Source organism: Cebus imitator, unplaced genomic scaffold, assembly GCF_001604975.1.
Source record: "Cebus imitator isolate Cc_AM_T3 unplaced genomic scaffold, Cebus_imitator-1.0 Scaffold175, whole genome shotgun sequence".
NCBI lineage: Eukaryota > Metazoa > Chordata > Mammalia > Primates > Cebidae > Cebus > Cebus imitator.
The window spans coordinates 3,603,391-3,618,928 of NW_016107490.1; the positions used below are offsets into that span (position 1 = coordinate 3,603,391).

General features: G+C 37.3%; 1 protein-coding gene and 1 non-coding gene across 2 annotated transcripts in view; both read left to right on the forward strand.

Moving 5' to 3' along the window:
- The window catches only part of REL (REL proto-oncogene, NF-kB subunit), a 40,902-nt gene that overhangs the window by 20,461 nt on the left and 4,903 nt on the right, over nt 1-15,538 (forward strand). The window contains exons 5-7 of the mRNA XM_017544986.1: nt 13,528-13,668; nt 14,917-15,021; nt 15,120-15,332. Of these exons, the coding sequence (XP_017400475.1) occupies nt 13,528-13,668; nt 14,917-15,021; nt 15,120-15,332 (459 nt within the window). The remainder of the gene's footprint in view (nt 1-13,527; nt 13,669-14,916; nt 15,022-15,119; nt 15,333-15,538) is intronic.
- LOC119473674 lies at nt 7,631-7,770 on the forward strand. Its single transcript, XR_005202882.1, has one exon. It is a non-coding gene; the product is annotated as a U4 spliceosomal RNA (small nuclear RNA).

The following is a 15,538-nucleotide window of genomic DNA, read 5'->3' on the forward strand; positions in this document are numbered from 1 at the left end:
TTTTGAGATGGAGTTTGGCTCTGTCGTTCAGGCTGGAGTGCAGTGGAACAATCTCGGCTCACTGTAACCTCCCCCTCCTGGGTTCAAGCAATTCTCCTGCCTCAGCCTCCCGAATAGCTGGGATTATAGGCACTTGCCACCACACCTGGCTAATTTTTGTATATTTAGTAGAGACGAAGTTTCACCATGTTGGTCAGGCTGGTCTTGAACTCCTGACCTTGTGATCTGCCCACCTCAGTCTCTCAAAGTGCTGGGATTGCAGACGTGAGCCAATGTGCCTGGGGTGTTTTTTTTTTAGGTAGTCTTGCTCTGTTGCCCAGGATGGAGTGCAGTGATGTGATCACAGCTCACTGCAGCGTTGACATTCTGGGCTTAAAGAGTGATCATCCCACCTCAGCCCCCCTAGCAGCTGGGACAACAGGCACGCCACTATACCTAGCTAGTTTTGTACTTTTTGTAGAAACAGGGTCTTGCCATGTTGCCCAGGCTGGTCTCAAACTCCTGAGCTCAGTAATCCACTTGCCTCGGCCTTCTGAAGTGCTCGGATTACAGGCATAAGCCACTGTACCCAGCTTATTTAGTCTTCTATTAATTGTTCTAAAACATTTATGTTGTTTTCATTTGGTTTTTAAAGCTTTGCTGAATATACGCTTTGAGCTCTTGTGTGATTATTTCCCGAGGATATATTTTTGAAAGCGGCAAATTTCTGGGTCAAGAGTATGCTCATTTAAAATTGTGATTTGTTGCCAAATTAATAGGCCAGACCTTTAAATCAAAGAGGCCATGTAAGTCTAGATGCAATATAAAACAAGGAAATTATAAGTGATGTCTATCATTTATTAAGCACTTCTCGTGTGTCAGGGAGTAAACGTTAGTGCTTTATGTACACTATTTTATTTAATCATGGAAACAATTCTGCTTAATGGAAGATAATACCAAGGCTTTTGTTATGTGACTGTCCCAAGTCATGCAGCAAATATAAGTGGTAGACCGGGAATTTATATGCAGGTTCCCTGACTCCAGTGGTAAAGGCATTAAAAAGGAAGACGCTATCTGTGGAATGTTTTTCTTAGTTTTGGCAGTTCAGGATCAGGCATGATGTTTTTTGAGATGCCCAGGCTGGAGTACAGTGACATGATCACAGCTCACTGCAGCCTTGACCTCCCAGGTTCAGGTAATTCTCCCACCTCAGTGTCCCAGGTAGCTGGGACTGCAGGTATGCACCACCATGCCCAGCTAATTTTTTTTTGTTTTTTTTCGAGACAGAGTCTCACTCTGTCACCCAGGCTGGAGTACAGTCTTGCAATCTCGGCTTGCTGCAACCTCCACCTCCTGGGTTCAAGCCATTCTCATGCAACCTCCACTTCCTGAGTTCAAAAGATTTTCATGCCTTGGCCTCTCGAGTAGCTGGAATTACAGACGTGTACCACTATACCCAGCTAATTTTTGTGTTTTTAGTAGACACAGGGTTTCACCATGTCAGCCAGGCTGGCCTCAAACTCCCGACCTCAAGTGGTCTGCGCACCTCAGCCTCCCGAAGTATTGGGATGACAGGTGTTAGCCACCAAACCCAGCCACAGTTTTTATATTTTTGTGGAGACAAGTTTTGCCATATTCCCCAGGCTAGTTTCAAATTCCTGGGCTCTAGTGATCCGCCTGCCTCAGCCTCCCAAAGTGCTAGGATTATAGGCATGAGCTCCTGGGCCCAACTCAGTCATGATATTAATAGTGAATACTCATAATAACACTAAAAATAGTTCCTGGTAGATAGGAAATGCTTTATATACTTTATTTCGTTTAATCCTTATCACAACCAATGACATAGGTACTATTATTAACTCCATTTTATAAATAAGAAAATGTAAGCATAGAAAAGTTTAGGCCAGGCACGGTGGCTCATGCCTGTAATTCCAGCATTTTGGGAGGCCAAGGTGGAGAGGATTACTTGAGTCCAGGAGTTTGAGACCAGCCTGGGCAACATGGTGAAACTCCATCTCTACAATTTTTTTTTTTTTGATTGACCAGGTGCAGTGGTGCACAACTGTGGTCTTAGCTACTCAGGAGGCCGAGGAAGGAAAATTGCTTCAGCCTAGGAGGCCGAGGCTGCAGTGAATGGTGTTCGCACCATTGCACTGCAGCCTGGGCTATAGAACAAGACCTTGTCTCTAAGAAGAAAACAGAAAAGTAATTTGTTCAAGGTTATATAGCTGATGAGTGATTGAGCTAGGATTTGAACACAGGTAGCCGAAATCTAAAGTCATGGCCTTAACAACTCTGTCTTGCTGCCTGGATGAATATTGATTTGGGGAAGGAACAATTCTGCCAGTTAATCCTTCCCACTATTTATGTTTTCCATTGTTGTATGCTTAAACATTCGTTCCTTCCCTGAGCCCTTCGGTAGTGGCTCTCTCTCTTTTTTTTTTTTTTTGAAACAGAGTCTTGCTCTGTCACCCAGGCTGGAGTTCATTGATGTGATCTTAGCTCACTGCAGCCTCCGCCTCCCAGGTTCAAGCAATTCTTCTTCCTCGGCTTCCTGAGTTTCTGGAACTATGGGCATGTACTGCCATGCCCAGCTAATTTTCGTAGTTTTTAGTAGAAACAGGGTTTCACCATGTTGGCCAGGATAGTCTTGATCTCCTGACCTCATGATCCGCTCGCCTCAGCCTCCCAGAGTGCTGGGATTACAGGCATGAGCCACCATGCCCGGCCATGGTTCTCAATTTGAATGTGCATAGGAATATCTTAGTACTTGTTAAAAATGTAGATTTCAGGCCACACTTCTACTAATTTGATAGGGCTGGTATGGGTCCTGGGAATCTGCATTAAAAAAAATATTTTTAAAATAATAACTTATCCAAGTCACCTGGCACCAAAGTATGTTATTTGTTCAGGTCTGCAGCAGTCCCAGTTCTTGCCTCCTCAGAAGACGAAGGAAAGACTGAGGCAAGTTTTAGAGCAGGAGTGAAAGTTTATTAAAAAGCTTTAGAGCAGGAAGGAAAGGAAGAAAAGTACACTTGGAAGAAGGCTAAGCAGGTGACTTGAAAGACAGGTGTGCTGGGAATCTGCATTTTAACAAACATCTAGATCAGTATTTCTTAATTCTTTGACCATGACCCACAGTAAGAAATAGATTTTATTTTTCAGCTCAATACATCCACATGCACATACACCACACCCTTATACAACAACAATACCCTATGTATTAGTCCGTTTTCACTCTGCTTATTAAGACATACCCGAGACTGGGAAGAAAAAGAGGTTTAATTAGACTTACAGTTCCACATCGCTGGGGAGGCCTCAGAATCATGGCAGGAGACCAAAGGCACTTCTTACATGGCAGTGGCAAGAGAAAATACTAAGGATGGTTTTATCAGGGGTTTCCGCTTTTGCATCCTTCTCATTTTCTCTAAAACCGCAGCACGTGCTGTAGTTCCAGATAGGAGGCTGAGTATTCACTTATTCACTACCACAAGAGCAGTATGGGGGAACCACCCCCATGATTCTAATTATCTCCCACCAGGTCCCTCCCACAACACATGAGAATTATGAGAATCATCTTGAATTATAATTCAAGATGAGATTTGGGTGGGGACACAGAGCCAAACCATATCACCCTACTACATTCAGGGTACTCTATTCTGTTCTGTTCCTTTCCTTTCTCTCTTGCTTTGTTAGTGCTTACCTAGCCCACTAAATTAATTTTACAACCAATGGTTCCAAAACTACAATTTGAAAATCTCTGAGATGATTCTGATGTAGGTGATCCACAGAGTACACTTTGAGAAACTGATCTGATCTGCATGCTGAGTTCAGCTTCTCAAGTATGGCTTCAAAGTCCTTCATAATCAAATCCTTGCTTTCTATTCTAGCTTTCATTCTCTACCTCAACTTCCTACCCCTCCTTCCTCTACCACTGAGTGCACACATGCACTTATTTGTTTTTGCCATTCTGAACTATCTGCACTGTTAAAAGAGTTATGTTCTTTCTTACCTCTGTGCTTTTATACATGGCAGTTCCTTTGCGTGGAATACCCTGATCTGCCTGGTGAATTTTTCTAACTTATCCTCTGAGTTTAAGAATCACATCCTCTTTAAAGCCTTCCTTGACCTTCCCTCTGTTTTCCCAAAGTACCTGTAGGTATTTCTAATATGATTTACTGTAACTTTGTTTACATGATTTTCCTTCACTAAATTATGAGATTCTGGATGATGAGGACTATCTTCCATGTATCCCTTACACCTAGCCCAGCGTCTGGCATATGAAAAGAAACTTAATTAAAATGTGTTGAAAGGGCCAGGTACAGTGCTCATGCCTGTAATCCCGGTGCTTTGGGAGGCTGAGGTGGGTGGATCACTTGAGTCTAGGAGTTTGAGACCAGCCTGGGCAACATGGTGAAACCCCATCTCTACAAAAATTTGGCTGGGCTTATTGATGGGCATGGAATAGGTGTTTCTTGGAAATGGCCAATTCTTATTAAAATATTTCTGGAAGAAATTTTTTTTTAAAAAATTGGCTGGGCATGTTGGTGTGCACTACCAGTCCCAGCCTGCTCTAGAGGCTGAGGTGGCAGGATCACTTGAGCCCAGGAGGCGGAAGTTGCAGTGAACTGAGAACATCCTACTGTAGTACTTCAGCCTGGATGACAGTGAGAAAAAACTGTTGAAAGAATAAAGGGATGAACATGTCTTATTTGTACTTTTCTACCAAAAATATCACAATTGTTTTCCTTAGCTGAAATGCCCTGAAAGCCTTCTCAGTTCTCTTAAGCCTAAGGTAATGCCTTCCTAATTTATACTATATACTTAGCAATTAATCATTGAAAGTTTTGTGATATCTGTTATATCATTTGATTCTTCAGGAATTGTCTTCAGATATGAATTTCATGCTCATTGTGGACAAGGTCTGTGATGGAATGTTGTTTGCATTTCACTTTGGCACCTAAACAATGTATTTGTTTTACTGTTATATACATACCTTCTCAGCTAAGTGCCTTGAGCTCTTGTTTCCTACCTGCACACAATAGATTCCCCAACTAGTGTGTTTTAAGGCCAATCATTATCTTTCTTGCCATTAGGTCTTTAAAACTAAGGAGCAGTCTCTTGCAAATGGGGCATAAAGCAGTCTAATACTGTCAAAGTTAAGGCTTCAAGTAAAGGATTATTCAAATTGTCTAATAATGTACCAAAGTCTAAATTGGGTGAATAATTTAATTAAGGACTCCAATATTAGATTTTAACAGTGTGTACTTAGCTAGAACAAGAGTGGCAGTTAGACTTTGTAGAGGACTCTTAACTGCAAAAGCTGAAAAAAAAATTTAATTATATATCATTTTCTAATTGTATGTGGCAATTAAACCCCATAGAATACCTAAACTCTGTCTTAAATTTTGTGCAATAAAATTGATTTTGACAATAAAGAATTTGCAATTAAGTTTTATTAGGTATTTTACTATTTTCCCACATAGAGAATCTTGAGTTCTTAGGAGAGTAAAAGGCTGTTGTACAGTTGAGTTTGGGAAAAGTACATTACTTAGTTGTCTGAAAGGGAATGCAGTTTAATAAGACAAGTAGTCTAACATAGATTCTTATCTCTAAAGTTTGGTTTAATACAAGAAAAAACCTTTCCTTACAACTGAAAACTTAAAGCTTGAAAAAAATGATTCGTATCTACTTCTTTGTCCTTTCTTCATTGCAGTCAGAGTTTTCGAAGCTTTTTTTCATTACCCAAGGCAGAACTTGTATACTTTCTTGCTTTCGGTATTGCTTGAACATACTTCCATTATAACACTTTTCATGTTGTATTGTATAATTTTAGTTTATGTATCTATTTCTCATCCAGATACTCCTCTCACTAAGGTTAGGCACTGTCTTTTTATATCTGTATCTAACACTTATTTTGCTGTGGTAGCACATAATACTCAATAAATATGTTGAAAGGTTGAGTAAATTAATGATGTACTTCTAGCACCTTTACCTTTTGCCTGGCACATGAACACTTAAATGTCAGCTTTTATTATTATATATAGAACACTTTATATACTTTTAAGTAACAAAAACGTAAATTAATTGTAACTAAATTTTATATTTTTCCTTAAGTGAGACATAGTTTTTTTTTCTATTATTTGTAGAGACAGGGTCTCCATATGTTGCCCAGGCTGGTCTTGAACTCCTAGGCTCAAGTGAGCCTCCTGCCTCAGTTTCCCAAAGTGCTGGGATTACAGGCATGAGCCACCATGCCTGGCTGAGACATAGTATTTAAAATTGTTATTCCAGGCCGGGCGCGGTGGCTCAAGCCTGTAATCCCAGCACTTTGGGAGGCCGAGGCGGGTGGATCACGAGGTCAAGAGATCGAGACCATCCTGGTCAACATGGTGAAACCCCGTCTCTACTAAAAATACAAAACATTAGCTGGGCATGGTGATGCGTGCCTGTAATCCCAGCTACTCAGGAGGTTGAGGCAGGAGAATTGCCTGAACCCAGGAGGCGGAGGTTGCGGTGAGCCGAGATCGCGCCATTGCACTCCAGCCTGGGTAACGAGAGCGAAACTCCGTCTCAAAAAAAAAAAATTGTTATTCCGTATGCTGTGTATTTTTGCCATGTTATTTATTTTTATTTCTGTAGTATTTGATGGTATTAGAATTTTAGAAATGCCAACACCTCTAGAGCTAGTAGGTATCATAATTGATTTTAAAAATTTAATTCCTGCTTATGAAAAAATATAGCATGACAATATCTTCTTGGTTTAAAATGAAATTCTCATTGTATACCTACTGATTTTGGGGTTAAATGAGTAGTACTTCTTTCTAAAGGTAGATTGAACATTTAACATAAAAAGGAAGGAGAACAGTTATTACCTTATATTCTTTTGACAAAGTACAAAGTGAAATTTTAAACTAGTTTAAGAGGAATTTGAGGGAATTTGATTGGTCTCATGCTTTCTCTGTTTTTGCAAATGTTAAAACTGAGTATCGGGCCAGGTGCGACCACTCACACCTGTAATCCCAGCACTATCGGAGGCCAAGGTGGGCAGATCACTTGAGGTCAGGAGTTCCAGACCAGCCTGGCCAATATGGTGAAACCCTGTCTCTACTAAAAATACAAAAATTAGCCAGGCGTGGTGGTACGCACCTGTAATCCTAGCTACTTGGGAGGCTGAGGCATGAGAATCTCTTAAGCCTGGGAGGCAGAGGCTGCAGTGAACCGCAGTCACATCACTGCCCCCCAACCCGGGCAACAGAGTGAGATTCCATCTTAAACAAAACAAAACAAACAAAACAGTATTAATTTTCATATTACAGAATAAAACACTGCATTTGTGTTATAGAATGATATTTATTTATTAAAAAGTCTACAGCTAGCATTATCCTAAGTAAGAGAAATATCAGAAGCATTGATTTTAAAGTTGGGAGTGAGAAACCAGGGCACACTTTTACCACTTCTATACAACATTGTAGTGAAGATCATGGCCAGAGCAGTGAGCGTTGAAGCCAGTGTGCAGTGAGATTCCACTGAAAAGTAGAGGCATAGGATTGAAAAATGAGGAAATAAAACTGTAATTATTTGAAATTGTTATATGTAGTGATAACCCAAAAGATACATAAATGATTATTCAAATAAGTTTAAAAGAGTGAGCTTTTTGCATTGGCAGTATAGCCAAATGAGGTTTATCTCAGGAGTGGTTATTGCTAATTGAAAACTTTTTCCGAATACCCTGCTGTCATGACTTGCAGTATAGTCAGCATTGGTGAGTTTTGACAGTCTTTTTGGAGACTGAATAAAAAATGAAGTTAGTGGATGTAAAATTAATGTACAAAAGTCAAGTCATGTTTCCATACATCAGCAGCAAATAACTAGAAAACATCATTAAAGCTATTATTGTCAGGAAATATGAAGCACGTAGAAACAAATCAAAGAAGTGATAATCAAGATTTCTTTAGGGAAAATTATAAAATTTTATTAGGAGATCATAGAGAATACTTAAATAAATTGAGAGATATTCCATGCTCTTTAATAGTAATATTGTAAAAATGTCATTTTCCCCCAGTTGATAAATAGATTCAATGCAATTCCAAACAAAGTCCTAGCAAGATTTTTCATTAAATATGATAATTCTAAACAAGAACCACTTACTTTATAGAAAAAGAACAATGAGGAGAAATTGACCTCATCAGAGAGAAGTATTAATACTAATTAAGGCAGTGTTGTACTGAGGTAAGGATAGAAAGATTGACTCATTGGAGTAGAATTGAGATCCCAGAAAAGGCTCTAATCACCTGTGACCCTGAACTGGAATAATTGGGTAAATAATTGTCTTGTTTTTATTAGTCTTTCTTAAATGTATGTATGGCTCACATTTATTTCAGTATTTAATGTTACAAGTGTTTTGGTCTTTACTTAAAATTTAGAGATGTTTTTGTGACCAGAAGTATGCCATAGAAACTTAACTTTTATTTGTATTGATTAGCCTGTGGTAAAATTTGTTTCATTATGTGTTGTTTCACTTGAAGTTGCAATTTCCAAGATCCTATAGACATCATCCTAGGAGACATTAAGTGAAGACTTCTGTGTGTATAAACAGATTTGAAATTAAAAATATAACAGATCTTCTGAAGTTGCAGCAGTACTCACAAGTATTATAAAATAGAAATCATTTCAAAAAGATTTCATGTCATTTTTGCCCAAAAGCTTTGTTTTGGTTTGTTTGTTTTTTGAGATAGTGTCTCACTCTGTCGCCAGTCTGGAGTACAGTGGCCCGATCTCAGCTCACTGCAACTTCTGACTCCCTGGTTTAAGCAATTCTCCTGCCTCAGTCTCCCTAGTATCTGGGATTACAGGCATGAACCACCATGCCCAGCTAATTTTTGTATTTTTAGTAGAGACGGGGTTTCACCATGTTGACCAGGATGGTCTCTATCTTCTGACCTCATGATCTGCCTGCCTCGGCCTCCAAAAGTGTTGGGATTACAGGTGTGAGCCACCATGCCCAGCCCCAGAATCTTTCTTTTAATCTGTAAAAGACAAAACTGTTAAATACACATTTTTGTCAATTTAAATCTACATATTCACCCAATTTTTATAAAATTATTTTTATAATTACTTTAAAAAGAAAAAAGAATTGAGAGCCTAGAAACAGAGCTAAGGAAATATGCAACTTTAGTGTATGACAGAGGTGGCATGACATATCACGAGGAAAGGAGGAAATGTTTGAGAAATGAAACTTGGAAAAAAAAACAGTTATTTAATTAAGTTGGATTCCCTACCTCACATCATATACAAATATCAGCTGAAAATGGATTAAAGGCTTTAATGTGAATCAACACTTTAAAAACTTTTGGTAGATTCTGTTGGTAAACATTTTAATCCTTGGGGTATAAAAAGATACAAAGTGTTTTCTATAAAACCTTTGATAAATTTGATTATATTCATTTCAACTTATTACATTTTTCAGTTCTAGAATTTGATTCCTTTTTTTCAGTTTCAAGTTCTCTAGTAAACTCTCAATCTTAATTCTTTGAATATATTGAGTATAGTTTCTTTAAATAATATCTGAAAACTTCGTTATTTGGATCCTTTGTGGAATGTTTTTATTGCCTGTTGCTTTCTTTTTTAAAAAATGATCATTTTAATTTGCCTCCTCATATGTCTGGTTATTTAAGAGAGAATACCAGTCATTTTCTGTGAAAATGCGTAAAGATTTTAGACCTACGATATTATCTACCTGCAGAACATTTTCTTCTGGCTAGTGGCTGGGTATACTAGCAATTCCAGATCACCTAAAATCAATGAATGATTTAGGTTATTTGCAGCTGAGTTTTCATCCCTGAGATCTGATTTGTTGCCAGTTACCTTTACTCTTAGGGTACCTCAAATCCCCAAAAGTCGTGGGTATTTACCATATTCTATATCCTTGGCAGACTCTCAAGTCCTTTATTTTTTTCCCTATATTTTACTGAATGTTCATCTCAATCTTCTTAACCATCTCTCAGAAAATTTTCAGGCTATATTCAGATAAAAGTGGCCTCTCATTCTGAACTCTGGATTTTCTTCTCTCATATTTTGGTCCCATGATTTTTCATGACCTTGTTGGCTCTCTAACATCATTAGAGAAATTTTGTTTCATATTTTGTTCACTTTATTAGTTATCATGGTCGAATTGGTCTCAGTTCATGGATTATCATCTGCTATTACCAAAAGTAGAACTTTTTTTTTTTTTTTGAGACGGAGTTTCGCTCTCGTTACCCAGGCTGGAGTGCAATGGCGCGATCTCGGCTCACCGCAACCTCCGCCTCCTGGGTTCAGGCAATTCTCCTGCCTCAGCCTCCTGAGCAGCTGGGACTACAGGCACGTGCCACTATGCCCAGCTGATTTTTTGTATTTTTAGTAGAGACGGGGTTTCACCATGTTGACCAGGATGGTCTTGATCTCTTAACCTCGTGATCCACCCGCCTCGGCCTCCCAAAGTGCTGGGATTACAGGTGTGAGCCACCGCGCCCGGCCCCAAGTAGAACTTCTTTTTGTTAACTTTTACTTTATGCTTTCTTCAGTAACTTGTAAAAATATCTAAATACTTGGTTGTTCAATAGGCCTTTAATTAATTCTTTGTCATTTAAGTTAATTGAGGAAATGTATAATAAGTATCAAATGTATGTAAACCACTATGTTCCATGCCTAGTGGAGATGCGTCAGACACCCCTTCTGACTTCATTTGAAACTTTGTCTAATAGGATAGAAGAGGCATACATAAATTATTATGTAAGATTTTAAAACTTTTAAATGCATAATAAAGGTGTAGGTCAAGTCTTACACTGATCTAGAGAGGAGAAATATTACTTCCATTGCAGAGGATGAAGTTAGGCTTTGTTAGAAATAAACTTTGAGCTGGGTTTTCAGCCTTACACTAAATCTTGCATTGGGTAAAAACAGGTATCTGTCATGATTCTTGCCTGTCAGTGGTTTCTAACCACATTGTACAGAGAGAAAGTAATTCTGATGCTTTGGTAATTGTATTTCCACACATTGAGAAGATTCAAAGCAAAATCTCATTAACACTGATTTTTTTTTGAGAAGTAGGTAGAATTTCTTCTCTGTAATGAAACATTGTGTGACTAAATATTTTTAAACTTTGGCTTATTGACCAGTTAATTTATTTTTCTTTTATGTACCATTTAAAAATATTTAAAATCAACTTTTATTAAGATACAGTAAAATCTACCCAAATATATCCTGCCACATAACAATCAAGCTATGGAACATTTCCATTACCCACTAAAATTACCTTGGTCCCCTTCTTGCTCAGTTCCGTACCCTGCCTCTACCTCAGTCAATTACTAATCTGCCTTCTGTCACTGGAGATTAATCTTTTGTAAAATTACATATAAATGGAACCATACAGTATACTTTTGTATCTAGTTTCTTTTGCTCAGCATGGTTTTAAGATACATTCATTTGGGGGTATATATCCATAGTTTGTTCTCTTTTATTGCTGAGTTTATTCCATTGTAGGACCCTACCACAGTTTGTTTATCCATTCACAGAGTTCACATAGGTTTGTTTTTAAACTTATCAGAAACATCTAGCTGCCAATTTATCTTTTTTTGCATATTGATTACTCATCTTTGCAATTGAGAGACACTGATATCTTGAACTCTACATTTATAATGCTGTAAAAATGGATTTGGAAGAGGTGGCTCTCATACTGCCTACACAATAGGCAATAAAGTATGCTGCTGTAATACAGATGTTGGTATCAACATTTTGACCTTTTAATTGTACAGATGTGTTTTAATACACTCTTTCAAAGGTTAGACATAAGAATACTAATACTGGGATAATTCTAAATGTTGTGATAGCTGTGGAGACTGTCAGTGTCATTAAATAAAAACAGTACAAAATACATTATCATTTTTATTAGCTTTTGCATATAAAATAAGGAACTTGGGCTTAACTATGTTTCTAAATTTAGTGTTTCAAAATTTAATACTTTGCAAGGTAAAATTGTTATATAAATAATGTGCATGTCATGCTTTTTAAAAATATGATGTTATTGCTATAGCTTATGGTATTTGAAAAGGCAATCTTTTGGAACTGGATTTCTGGTTCAATTATTAATTTAACAAACTATTATACTATATTCTATCATGAGCTTTTCTAGTTCTATAGAATTGCAAAATTTTTAATTAAAAAAAAATTTAAGCAAAGCTAATTTGCACATAAAATTTCTTATGGAAACTAGCTATCTTACATTTTTTTTGTTTCTTGGTATTTCATACTTAAAATGTTGATCCACGTTTTAGTAGATATTCTTACGTATGTCATTTTTATGTATAACATATGTACAATTTTCTAATAGAGTTCAATCTTTAAAAGCATAGGCTCTAAATTCAATGACTTGAGTTCACATTTCCACCCTACCACTGTTAAACTGTGGCAAGTAATTCATTTCTTTAAAGTAAATTCTAGGCCAGGTGCAGTGGCTCACGCCCATAATCTCAAGACTTTGGGAGGCCACAGTAGGTGGATCACTTGAGCCTGGGATTTGAGACTATCCTGGCCAACATAGTGAAACCCCATCTCTACAAAAAAGTAGAAAAATTAACTGGGCATGGTGGTGTGTGCCTGTAGTCCCAGCTACTCAAGAGGCTGAGGTGGGAAGATCACTTGAGCCTGGAAGGCAGAGGTTGCGGTAAGCCAAAATCATATCACTGCACTCCATCCTGGGCAACAGTGAGACCCCTATCTCAAAAAAGTTAATTAAATTCAGTTCCTCATTAGTAAAATGGGAATGAAAGTAATTCTTGTACAGATTTAGGAGATAATTTACAGAGTCCTTAACACAACAACTGGACCAAATACATACTTGTTGAATGAATAAGTAAATGCCATTCTTTGTTGTGTATAAACCTGCAACTATTTTTTGAAACTTTGATTTGTTATTAATGTCAACTTGGGAGTCTGCTTTAAATCCCAGGTGAGGGGATAGTTACTTTCTGAACATGGCTGTATTTTTCAAATACTGTTAGTGACTACTTGATAAGAATGGTAAAAGGCAATCTTGAGATTGTATACTATTCTGTTTTTATTGGTACAGATTTGGATGCTATTCAAGGTTATTGGCTATAATGGGCAGGGAGGAGGACCTAGCAGGACTTGAGGTCTGTGTGACTATTTTACTTTTTGTTTGTTTGTTTTTGAGACAGAGTCTCACTTTGTCGCCAGGCGCCAGGCCGAAGTGCAGTGGCACAATCACGGGTCACTGCAACCTCCACCTCCCAGGTTCAAGCAATTCTCCTGCCTCAGCCTCCCGAGTAGCTGGGACTACAGGTGCATGCCACCACACCCAGCTAATTTTTGTATTTTTAATACAGACAGGGTTTCATCATGTTGACCAGGATGGTCTCGACCTCTTGACCTCGTGATCTGCCCGCCTCGGCCTCCCAAAGTACTGGGATTACAGGCTTGAGCCACTGCGTCCAGCCAACTATTTTACATTCTTAAAAAAAATTCTTTTTTTTTTTTTTTGCTATTCAGTGCCTGAAAAACAGCTGATTGATATTGAAGATTGTGACCTCAATGTGGTGAGACTGTGTTTTCAAGTTTTCCTTCCTGATGAACATGGTAATTTGACAACTGCTCTTCCTCCTGTTGTCTCGAACCCAATTTATGACAACCGTAAGTACTTCATTTTCTTGTATTTGTAGTTTTAACTTGTTTTTTGTAATAGTTTAATTCTTAAAAGTATTTTGGTAATTAGAAAAACAATATATTTATGATAGGAAAACTTCCAGACGTTACAGAAATATTATAACAGAGAGTAAATCTCTAATCTCATCCTCCAGAGATAATCACTATCCTTAGGTGCATATTTTACCAGTTTCTTGTTCCTATGTATACACAAATACACTGTCATCATCATTTTTGACATAGTACAATTTTGGCAACCTAAAAAAAATCATAAGTGGTGATTGTTTTAAAAATTAACTTTCTTCTTACCATGTATCTTGAACATTTTCCTTTCAGGTACCTTATCCGTTTCAGTAGCAGCATATTTCATTATATAGTTATATCATAATTTTATTAATTACCCTCTTACAAGACATTCATTTTGTTTCTTTTCTCATTTTTTATTTTTGCCCTAACTGTACTACAATACATATTCTTGTATATGGTTTTTTTTTAGGGGCTTGTTTTGTTTTGTTTTGTTTTTGAGGTGTAGGGTTTTGCTTTGTCACTCAGGCTGGAGTGCAGTGTACAATCATGGCTCACTGCATGGCAAATGCTGGCTCAAAGGATATGGATATATCTAATTTTAGAAGATTATGAAACTTCCCCCCAAAATGCTCTCTGTGTGTGTGTGTGTGTGTGTGTGTGTGTGTGTGTGTGTGTGTGTACACAGGCATCTATATATACATCCACCAATGGTGTATGGCTATACCTGTTTTACATGTAGGGTAGTGAGACATAGGTCTATAAAGGTAGATCAGAGTATCCTTAACATGGAGAGCTTTAAATGCCAGGGATAATTATTATAATCTTATGGCCAGATAGTAGGAAGCATGAAAGTTGTATTGCCATAAGGAGATGTATTGCCATAGGGAAAATTGTATTGCTGTAGGGATATGGCCATGATTTATGAAGATTAATCTGGTGACAATTGTGTAGGATTGATCGGCAGAATCAGAATTTAGAAGCAGGGAGCTTTAATTAGAGAATATGTCATTACCTAGAAATGAAGTCATAAGTCTAAAGTAAAGCAGTTAGAAAGGAAGTGGACAAATATGGATGATTAGTGTATTTAGCGTCCTTTATTTATACACTAAAACTTTTATTCTATGAATGGTTTTCCTCAAATTCTTCCCTTCAAAAAGGAATAAAATATTATATAGCAACTCATTTTTTTTGAAAATCCTTTATATTTAGGTGCTCCAAATACTGCAGAATTAAGGATTTGTCGTGTAAACAAGAATTGTGGAAGTGTCAGAGGAGGAGATGAAATATTTCTACTTTGTGACAAAGTTCAGAAAGGTATTTATTTATTTCATTCAATTTGGAATAAAATTTAGATTAATAGATGCAGTTACTTTGTTTTCCCATTATTATTTATTTTGTTTCTTATTTACTAGATGACATAGAAGTTCGTTTTGTGTTGAACGATTGGGAAGCAAAAGGCATCTTTTCACAAGCTGATGTACACCGTCAAGTAGCCATTGTTTTTAAAACTCCACCGTATTGCAAAACTATCATAGAACCTGTAACAGTAAAAATGCAGTTGCGGAGACCTTCTGACCAGGAAGTTAGTGAATCTATGGATTTTAGATATCTGCCAGATGAAAAGGGTATGACATTATGCTGGTAATAATTTATATATTTCTCAAAGTGGTCCTACTAATAACATCTTCTTGTAAGATTCATTTAAATACAGCTATGTATATTCATAATTTGTGTTTCTTTTCCTGGAAGCCTTCCATTGGTTTTTTTTCTTCATGCTCTTTGCATCTCATTTGTTGGTTTTTTTTTTTTTTTTTTTTTTTTTTTTTTTTTT